The 10,679-nt window shown below is 42.2% G+C and overlaps 1 protein-coding gene across 1 annotated transcript in view; it reads left to right on the forward strand.

The window, feature by feature from the left end:
• Positions 1-6,259: 6,259 nt before the first annotated feature.
• Fsd1l (fibronectin type III and SPRY domain containing 1 like) overlaps positions 6,260-10,679 on the forward strand; it is a 103,763-nt gene continuing 99,343 nt past the window's right edge. The window contains exon 1 of the mRNA XM_023722940.1: positions 6,260-6,346. Coding sequence (XP_023578708.1) covers positions 6,260-6,346 — 87 coding nt within the window. The remainder of the gene's footprint in view (positions 6,347-10,679) is intronic.

A 10,679-nucleotide genomic window follows, 5' to 3' on the forward strand; every position in this document is an offset into this window, starting at 1 on the left:
AAATAATGGAACTTAACAAAAAAAAAGGGGATACAGATGAATGTCCATTTTGTATCTGTGTATTCAAAGTGGTTAGGATAGATATATAGTTACATTTTCTTAATGAATAGAAGGATTTATTCTAATGGTGTTTGTAAATAGGATATCATGTCTGCATCTTGTACAGCAATTAACCACTAGGAAGAATGTATGCAACATGTTAATTATTGAAACTGTCCTACCAATTTGATTTGAAACTGTCTCATTACTATTTGTTTCTCAATGAAATTATGGAAAAAAATTTAGAAAAGAAATATTTGCAGCAGATTTTCACTGTACCTAGTAATTGTGTCCAGTCTTTACTCTTCATTGTTTTTCTTGCTGAAAGATACTACTGAGGTATTGTGCAAGTGTATGCCAAATATTCAAATATTTATATTGGCTTGAAGATCCTGTAAATTATCATGGGGAAAAGATGTATCAAAATAAATGGAAGTCACTTCAGAAATAAATGTAAGTCCATTTCAGTTAAATAAATTGTTTAAAGCAAAAAAAAAAAAAAGAAAATTAACGAGTCTGAATAAACTGTGAAGCTCAGTTAATACTGTCTCTGCCCACGTTGGCTCATTAATTCTGGCAAATGGACCACAGTGATGTAAGATGTTAGCTACTGGCGAGTGTAGTGTGGGTAAATGGGACCTCTCTGGACTATTGTGACATTTTTGTAACCTAAAGCTATTCTAAAATAAAAGTCTATTTAAAAATAAGGAACTTTTATATCAATCTCAGATAAGTCACAACTTTGGTAAAAGCCTAGTGTCCCGATTACTAAGCACCAACCATTATCAAATGTCAGTCTAATTATAGCACCATGATATTTGCAGGGTGAGGGAAACTGAAAGTCAAAATATGTAAAATCTTAAAGCAGCAAACTAATAGGACATTAATATTTCAGTGAAGTATTGTGAACGCTAGGAAGCCAGTGTAATTTTGTTGAGTGAGGAATTGATACTATGAAAGCAGCGACTTAGAGATTCATTATAGTGGCAGTTTGCAAGATGGGGTGGGGTGGGTGGAGACTTGAGATAAGAGGATCAGTGAAGAGTCAACAATTGCAAGATGAAACTCAAATTCCAAGACTAAAACTCTAAAATGAAACATATGGCAGGGATTTCAAGCAATGCTATTCTTAGTGCCACATACCACCTGTCTTAGGTGCCTGGGGACAGCAAGGGCCTATTGTGGAGACAGGTGTAGCCGGTGATCCTATCCTGACACAGTAAGGATAGGTAGGTGAATCCCGGAACTGTTATGAAGCCTCTTGTTCCAAGTCCAAGCTCTCCTGGCATCTTGTGGTAGGAATTATTTGGTCACCTCTCCTTGTCCTGCAGCGACCTGTTTCTTGTTTGCTAGTCAAGCTGCGTCTATACTTTTCTTTTTATTGGTAATCCATTTTAATAAATTTAAAAATTATCAAGAAATCATTTTAGGCTTACAGAAAATCTTCCTATAGGATATCATATTATATAATATTGTACCTGTTGGCAAACATTTATTTTATCCCATTTTCCCATTTTCATGTTCTCTTTATCCTCCTCCTCCTCTACCTTTTGAATCACTTGAGAATATGTCCATACTCCATAGTCCTTTAGTCTTGAATACTTCAGCATATATTCCTTAAGGAAATCCTTTTATAGAACCATAGAATTATTATTTTCATTTACCAGTCACTCCTGCATGAAATGAACTGAATTATGCAAACAAAACTGAATTATGAGAATCAAAATTTCAAAATTTCATCTTTAGGTCTTTGAGAGTACAACAGACTCAGAGTTTTCAGATAGCTTTCAATTGGATTCTTGTGTTCACCCCAGTTTGTCTGTTATAAAAACTCAGGGAGTAGTAAGAAGACCAATAATATCATTGCTTACTATGTGTGAGACACTGTTCTAAGCGTTGTGTACGTAGTGATGAATTTAATCCTTATGACAACCTTAATGGGCTGCACCATGATTATCCTCATTTTATACATGGGGAAATGTTGGCATAGAAGCTAGATACCTTGCCCATAAATACATAGTTGATAAGGGAGATTTGGACTCAATCTTTTTCAGTACATTTTTTATATCTCTTTGTTACTTTTCTGTCATTCTGTCTGTCTGTCTCTTTGTCTCTCTTTCTCTGTACATTCAGCCTTCTTACATTTCATAATGTTTTCTCTAAAGATTATCCCATGTTACTTGTTTCTTATTATTGATTGCTTCTCACTGTATTGCTCCCCAGGAGAGAAGTCATCCATTCTCTTGATGTGTTTATTTTACAGCTGAGGAAAAGGTGACCAGTCTCAGGAGCCCGGAAGAATGGACTCAGCGGAGGCTGTTTACATGCTCTCCCACTCACCAGCTGTTAAGTGTCTGCAGGAGCAGAACAGGATCTCATTACTTCAATGGAAGCATGCGACAAGGTTCCCCAAGCACCAATAGCCGACTGGATTTGCTGCAGTGGGGCTGTCTAATAAATGATTCATCAGAAGCATTTGATAATAATCTGTCTTGCAGCAGTATCATCAAACTTCATGTTGTTTTCTCTTCTAGCCTTGTGCATGTGAAAGAGATTCCTTCTGCTTCTTGTCTAGTGCCAGTGTTGGCCTGAAGTCTAATCCACAATTCTCTTCATTCAGCCTAGACCTGTCATTGCTTCTTGGCCTTTTGACCAAGATTACGTGCAGCCTAGACTTGTTCTCTTTGTGCTATTTATAGAGCTGATGAGGGTTAATAACTACTATTTATTGAGGGTTTGATATTCCAACCATTAGGATAATGCTCTATAGCCCTGTTAGTTTGTGCCTAATATCTCTAATTTGTCCATAAAGAAAGGGAAGCTCAGAGAGGTTGCTGGCTATGGTAAGATCATGCAGTTGCGAGGGATAAGATTCAGAGTCTAAGTATAGTTCCACAGCCCCTCTTCAATAATACTTTATACTCTGCTCCCTACTGCTCCAGAGACAGTATCATCACAGGTATTATTCTATAGTATTCTTCTGTAATATTTCATGAAAGCGGTAGGGGTTGGCTGTGCACATACAAGAGTCTTAGAGAGAGGATCAGAGAAACTCTAGAAGAATCATGGAATTATTTTCTAAGCAAAATCACACTATGCTCTGTGGCCTGTGAGTCAAATCCAGCCCTTCTGTCTATTTTTGTAAATAAAGTTTTGCCAAAACAAATAGCCATACCTAATGCTTTACAAATTGTCTTATGGTTGCATTCTTTCTATTATGGCTGATTGCATAATTGTGACAGAGACCATCTACCCCTTTTAGAAAACATGCACTCACCTGGATTAAATGATTTCTGAAAGAAAGTTGACAGTTTTTGTTAAGACTGACTTTATTATTTTTTCTCTAAAGAGCTCTCAATGATAGCAGTCACCCACTGCAGCACATAGGCCATAGATTTGCTGCCATAGGCTTAGGTAATCGCTTGTAGGGGTGGTCAGGGCCAGGTGTGTTGGGGGACCTAGCCAGGAAAAGGAAAAGGCAAGGAGTAGGACTTGTGCCTTTGGGTAACCAGGCAACTGCTCCCCCCAGACTCCTCCCCTCCCACTCATGTCATTCCTGTCTTTCCTGCCAAACTGTGTCTTCAAATAGCTCTTTGTTCATAAACATGGAAGTGGCTTCCCACATATAACATGCTCAATACCAACGACACCTTGGCCTAGAATTCAAAGGTCACCACAGCCTAACCTCTGCCAAACTCTCCTCACAGCCTTTTAACTTTATTTTCCCAAAGGAAATCATGCCAAGTTTGAGTTTATATTTTAAAGCCAATCCATTTGTATTTGATTCACTTGTATGAAAAGTAAACATATATTCTTATAGGTGTTTATCTTAGTCTGTCAAGGTTGTTATAACAAAATAGACTCTCTATTGTATGACTTACAGTGAATGGATACTTATTTCTCACAGTTCTAGAAAGGGCAAACCCAGAAGTTGTTGGCAGCAAACTGAACATCTGGTCAGGACCTGTTCTTTGACAGATAGATAGCACCTTCTCAGTACAATGTCACATCAAGGGCTGAGGCTGTTTTTCCCCCTATACAAATATAAGGGCTCTGCCTCCATGACCTAGCACCCCTTCCTAATACCATCACTTCAGAGCTTAGGATTTTCAACAAATGAATTCTGGGAGGACACAAATGTTGAGACCATAGCAATTATATCTGACAACAGGCTACCCGGCTTAGCTTTCCACTATGATATCATTTTATATAAGTGAAAAAAAATTGTACACAATTTACTTTTCTCTAGATGTTATCCCATTGTATTTAGCAAAAAGATTTGCCTATTTAAAAAATTATAACCTGATAAGCTTTCTTCCACATTGCTATGTATATTTTTTCATAAAGATAACCTTTGTGGCTTCAGACTATTACATTTCCAATATGTCTTAAGTTTTCTTTATTTGATCTTAATTTTTATTAGTACGTTTACAGTACATAATGATTATATTCATGGTAAGGAGTTGGTACATGCACACAACACATCCTAATTCTTTTTATGTCCCCTTCCCCTCCCCTAGTGTCTTTATAATACTTCTCCATTATTTGGCCATTGAAGATTTCTTCCTCCTTTTATTCAGTTCCTGAAGTGTCTCCCAACCCATTAGATATCAAATAGGCTGAGTTCATGTCTCCCAATACCAAAGAACAGGCTCAGGGCCAAAGGAGGTTAAAAGTAGGAAAGGTTTAGTGAGCAAGGACGGTCCCAAAAGAGGTTGCTTTTGTGACTTTTTGTCCAAGGATATTTTATACAACAAAATCACAAGTTATGTATCTATGGGTCAAACTACAGCTAACATACAGGATTAAAAATACAATCACTTAGCTAATATTGATCGCTTAGCCAATAGGGAAGTGAAGCATATAGCAAGTATATATGGTGAGCATCAATAACCTTAGCTTATTTTACTGTAACTTCTAATGTAGAAAGAAGAAAAAGGATTCCTTAAAAGGGATGGTAGTATGGGCCAGGGTGTTCTAGTCACCCACCTATCCTGTTGCACTATCCGGGCTCACTGGATCAGATGCTGTTAATTACACTATAATCTTACGCTGCTGTTTATCTGGAGGGAAGCGTTCAAGCCTGGCTGGCCATCGTGTGTCCATCTTGTGACCTGGCTGTCTTCTAATTTTCCTCCAGCCACAATTTCATTGTGTTCATCCTCTGCACTGACTCGAAGGCCTGTTCCTCTTCCCTGATTAGTTTCTATCAACTGAGCTATCTACAATATTACTTTCATTCCTTGGAATGGTACTTTCCCTGGTTTCCTGGTTTTTTGCTCAGGCTGTTTCTTGGCTTGGAAAGAACACTGTGTTCCCTTCCTGACCGTTGTTAGGCCAAGGTGTAGCCTATGGGATGGAAAGAAATGGGCCACACTCTCTATCCAAGGAAGTTCACACCCTTGGCTTACATCCTACCCTGGCAGGTTGTCCTGTGGTCACCTTCCCCACTGCAAATGTTTGCCATGCACGAGGACAGACTTACCTTCAGAATGAGGAAGGGAGTTCAAGCAGCTTATTTTCTCGGGAAGTACTGACCTGCTACCATCACAACCTGACAGCAAAGGCACTCCGCTATTGAAGTACTGACAGACACTATTATTTCCAGATGCTGCACTTAGAATGCCTTATTTTGAAATAAATAATAGCCAGCACACATTGCATATTTCCTATGTGTTAGGCATGATTCTGAGCACTTTGGATAGTTCCGTCATGTCTCATTCTAACACTTATTGAGTCCATTGCTAATGAGTAAACTGAAGTACAAAGAGATTAAGAAATTATCCAAGACCACACCACTAGTAAGGGGGGCCTGAATTCAAATGACCTGGCATTGGAGCCTGGGTGCTTAATCAATGAGTATAGTTACATACTATGACTCAATCTTCCTACTCTCACTCTGGCCTACATTACTTTCAGAGCACGTATAGAAAGGGGCTACTGAGTCATGTTCTTATCAGAAACAATGAGCCTATTCCTCTGCTGGAGAGACCTGGTTCTAGCCGGCATTTGATCTGGCCAAGGGAAGTTTCCTTTTAGGACATGGACAAGCAGATCAATTTACTTTGTTCATGGTCATTCCCTGAACACAACAAGGGCAGCAGCACATCCTGGCCCCCATCAGATGAGGCTGAAAACACTTCTGCCTCTCCTTATTCATCTCTGTGTCCCTTGTGCCTAGCACAGAGCCAGCCCCTGGAAAGTTAGTGTGAATACGGTAATGTCACGATGGCTGGACTTGACTGAACTGGCTGTCTCATGCTCTCCCATGGGCATGAGGGCAGAGTTTGTTCAGAGCCTGGCAAAGGTGAGTCCAGTTACAATGTCAAGTCAGAAGGGAAATGAATGGTTATTGGCCTGTGGTTTACAGAAGGACTTCTGAACTCTTGAGGTTCAGAAAGATGTTCAGGGTGTCTCCACCAGGTGTACTTTCAGTATTTGCATTCCATGATAACTCTGCTAAGCAAATCTCCAGCCTCTGCTTCGATTCCTGAATGGGCAGGAATCGAACCAACTTATTCCACTTCTGTTTGGATCTATTAGAAAATAAGACATTTTTGTTGAGTGGAGTCTCCCTGTAGTGTCCATAGTTGGATCTAATCCTAACTGTAGTTGTTAGAGAACACAATGCCCTCAGGAGATTTGAAGTCAATCATTATTTTCTCCCTGGGTTGTTCCTTCAGGCTAACTATTCACACATGCTGTAATTCTGTCTTTTCTCACATGGGGTTCTGGCCCCTCACCAGTCAGACTTTTGTCCACAGACTACTTCCCACTTAGCTTAAAGCTCTCTCAGAATGGAACTGGACAACCCACTTTAGGGAAGACCACCATTAACCCGAGAGGAGACTATCTATAGTAAGTGCCAAGTCCAAAGCATGGCACTCTAACTTATAAGGAGTTCCAAAATTTGGAGTGAGTTTAGCTTTTAGTCAGAAGAGGATGGGAAAAACAGAATTAGTCATGTTTCTATGGTTGGGAAGAGGTGGTATTTTTTTTCAAAGCTTACTAGATGACAGGCATGATGCCAAACATTTAATATGAATTATTTCATTGAACCTACTCAATGATAATTGTAAGTGTTAGAGTTATAATCCCTCTTTCTCATCTAAATAAACTAAGGCTTAGAGATGCTTTCAGATTGTCTCCATCTAGTTGCTGTACAATGACGCCCTGGTCAGATATTAGCAGGGAATGATGGGTAAGGATTTGGGGCCTTGGCCAAGAGGGCAGCATCTGGGAGACACCACTTGTAACAGTGAAAGAGGGAGGGAGGGCAGGTGATAATAGGTCTGTAAGGCTCCAAGGACCCGAAGGAGCAATGAGCCATGCAAAGTCGATACTGAAAGATACGAAGTGTAGGGGAGTAGTAGTAACAGTAGTGACAGCTACTTGTTAAATGCCTACTAAACCAGGCATTTCAAATACATAATCTCCTTTAATCCTCACAATGACCCAAAAAGGAATTATGATTGCTATGTTGCAGATGAGGAAATTGAGACTGAGTGAAGACAAGCAAACTGACAGCTACACAGCTGGTGAGCAGCAGTGTCACGGTTTAATGCGGACAGCGTTACGTTTATGGAAGACTGTTGGAGAACGGAAGAGAAGGAAACTTATCTCCCTCCTATGAATGGGGATCGCAACTGAGGCTCAGGCAGTGCCTGGCTCTCCTCAGGAAGGATGGCACACCAAGTTCTGGATGTTATGCGGCTACCCTGGCTTAAGAGCTTCCTCACAAGAGGTGCATGGAAGCCCAGGACCTCAGTTAGATAACTATTTATAATTAGATGTTATTTCAGAATCAGAAAACTAAGGTTTGCATCATATTTTATTCCTCTGTAGTTCCTATTCTCCTGTTTAAAACAATTTGCTTTCCTTGGTCCAGTGGTTCATAACTGCTTGCCTGTATCACAATCAGCTGGGGGCCTGATTACAACAGAGTACTGAATACTACTCTCCAACCTTTGTAATTCAGTAGGTTTGGCCACAGGGCCTGAGACTCTGCATTTCTGTCATGTTAACAAGTGGTAACAAAGCAGCTTGTCCAAAGGTAAGTCTAAGGGGCCTGCCAGTTAGCTCAGTTGTTTAAGTGCCTGCTCATGTAAACAAAGTCAGGCGTAGGATACTGAGGTTCCAACTCCAGCTCCACTTGCCTTACTAGACCCACCCTTAAGGCAGACTGAGCCAGACTCCCCCTCCCCAAAAAAAATCCTTCTCAACTTTATGCAAAGGTCAGTTTAAGAATAAAATGTTTTATTTCACTGGCAAAACTACTTTTGAAATTTTCAACTTGACTTGGGTATGAAAAAGTAAAGAACAGGTAAAGGACTTGGCTATAGGCCGGAGGCACCAGAAGTAGTTAGGGTGCAGATTTACCGCTCTGTTTGTTGAGTGATTGTGGGAAGGGAACCCTTATGATCTGGGGAAGGGGCCAACCAAATTGATCAATGGATTAAAGGGCCTCCAAACTGCCCTGCTAGCCCCACCACCCTGAGGTGTGCTGAGATGGCAATTGAGACTGGGCGTGGTGGTGCGCCTGTAATTCCCAGCTTTTGGGAAACTGTAAACAGGTGGATCACTATGAGTTTGATCTAGTAGTGAGACCCTGAACACCCTGTAGACCCTTCCCCAAAATACAAAAATAAATAAAATAAAAATAAGAATAAATAAATAAATGTCTAGGGAAGAGGGAAGACACAGTCCAAAGGAACTAGCAATTCCTGATTGGAAAGTGGGGAAGCAAAGGGTCCAGAATAAGCCGGGCCAGGGAGCTGGACTGGTCAAAGGTCCAGAGATTTGGTGATGGCAGAGATCTGAGGAGGGCAGAAGTCAAATGGGGTAGAGCTGTTGTCCCAAGTAGCAGACTTCTGGCTGAGCTGAGGGAAAGAACTAGAAGAGTGAGAGGCAAGGAGCCAGGAGCTAGCTTCTAGGCTGTGGGCCTAGGACAGTCTGCAGATCACATTTCAGCTCTGACTCACTGCCTCCAAAAGCCAATTTCTTCCTCTTGCTGTGGCAGGGGCTGCCAGTCAAAAGTGCTCAGGAGCTGTCCTCTGACAGGAGTGAGGTAAAGTCCTTGCAGTGAAAAATAAGAAATAAATAAAAGAGGGAACAGGACCAAATGCTCTTCCCTTCCCTTGGGGGTGAACCTGAGTGTAAGCAAGGGTAGTCTGGTGGTTGATTTCTGCTGTTCTGTGTCCCAAGCTGCGTGCCACCTTCCTGGGAGGCTGCACCTTAGGCTGCCCTTACCACACTCACTGCTCCTGATGGAATTAAGTGGGCCTGGATGGAGGCCTTAGATGGAGGTTTATTTTCTTGGTAGCAAGAAAGTGGACAACTTTATTGTAGATAAATACTGTTTGTCAAACACAGAGTTCATGCCCTCTCCAGGGCCTTTGCATTGCTATGCCTTCCAATTAGAATAGGTCTCTCTCTCTCTCTCTCTCTCTCTCTCTCTCTCTCTCTCTCTCTCTCTCTGTGCTTGGAGACTGAATCCAGCTGAGCTGTATCCCCAGCCCTTTACAGATAAAGATCTTGCTAAGTTGCCCAGGCTGGCCTCAAACGTTTCTTTCTTTTGCCTCAGCCTCTTAAATACAGTAGCTGGGATTACAGGCTTATCCCGCTGCACCCAGCTTCCTCAGAGCCTTGTATGATTCTACCATCATCCTTGAATCACTCCTGAGAGGTGCTTTCTCTGACCTTTGGGAAACTCGACCATCTCAATTCTCTGAGTCCATTTACCCCATTATATTCTTCTTACAAAACACACAATAATCATCCTACTTTCTGCCAATCTCCCCCATTAGATTACAAATTCTGTGCGAACAAGCCCTTATCACTGAATTCCATACAACTGGTACATAATAGCAACTCAGTACTGATTTCCTTTCTATTCATTTATCCCTAGTGATTGCTCAGTAGAACTTTTCTCAGCTTCTGGAGCCATCCAAATGGAATGCAAGGTGCGTCTCCCTGGGGAAGAAGTTTCCAAGCCTGCAGTCTTCCTTCTATCCCCTTGGGCTGGACTGCGCAGGCTCTAACACGCACTACTGTCAAATGCTACTCAGCTCTAACTGTACTGGTACTTCAAACACCTTTTAAGTCGTCAGTGTCCTCTGCAAAGTCTGCCTTATGTCTCCCGTGTTACATAAGATAAAGTAGGCTTGGGGAGTCTGGCTTGCTCAAGGTCACAGTGAGCAGGTGTTGGACGGGGAGGGAAACCTCACCAGGCCCCAAAGCCCTTAGAGATCTCTACCTATGTTTCCACCACGTCCGATCCCTTGTCCCCGCAGGCCCTTTTCCTACGTTTCTGCTGCTTCCTCAGCCCATCCCTTTTCCTGTTGCCGGTCTTCTAGGTCTGGTCTAGCCAAGGCCAGGGAGGGTACTTCTGACGCCTGCAGGACAGAGTGGGCTGATCTAGCTCCAGGACCAGAGCTTTCCTTCCCGGACCCCCCACCGGCTCGGATGCTGGGTGTGCAAGGCCTACAGCAATCGCGATCGCCCAGGAAGGAGGATGAGGAAGGCTGGAGGCCAGTGGACAGCGCTCTGGTATAACGGTGCGCGGCTGAGTATAGCGGCACAGCGCCGCCCGGCCGCAGCGCGCAGGCGCAGCGCGCCCCGCCCCGCCCCCCCACCGCCCG

Source organism: Octodon degus, unplaced genomic scaffold, assembly GCF_000260255.1.
Source record: "Octodon degus isolate 3935 unplaced genomic scaffold, OctDeg1.0 scaffold00094, whole genome shotgun sequence".
NCBI classification, from domain to species: Eukaryota; Metazoa; Chordata; class Mammalia; order Rodentia; family Octodontidae; genus Octodon; species Octodon degus.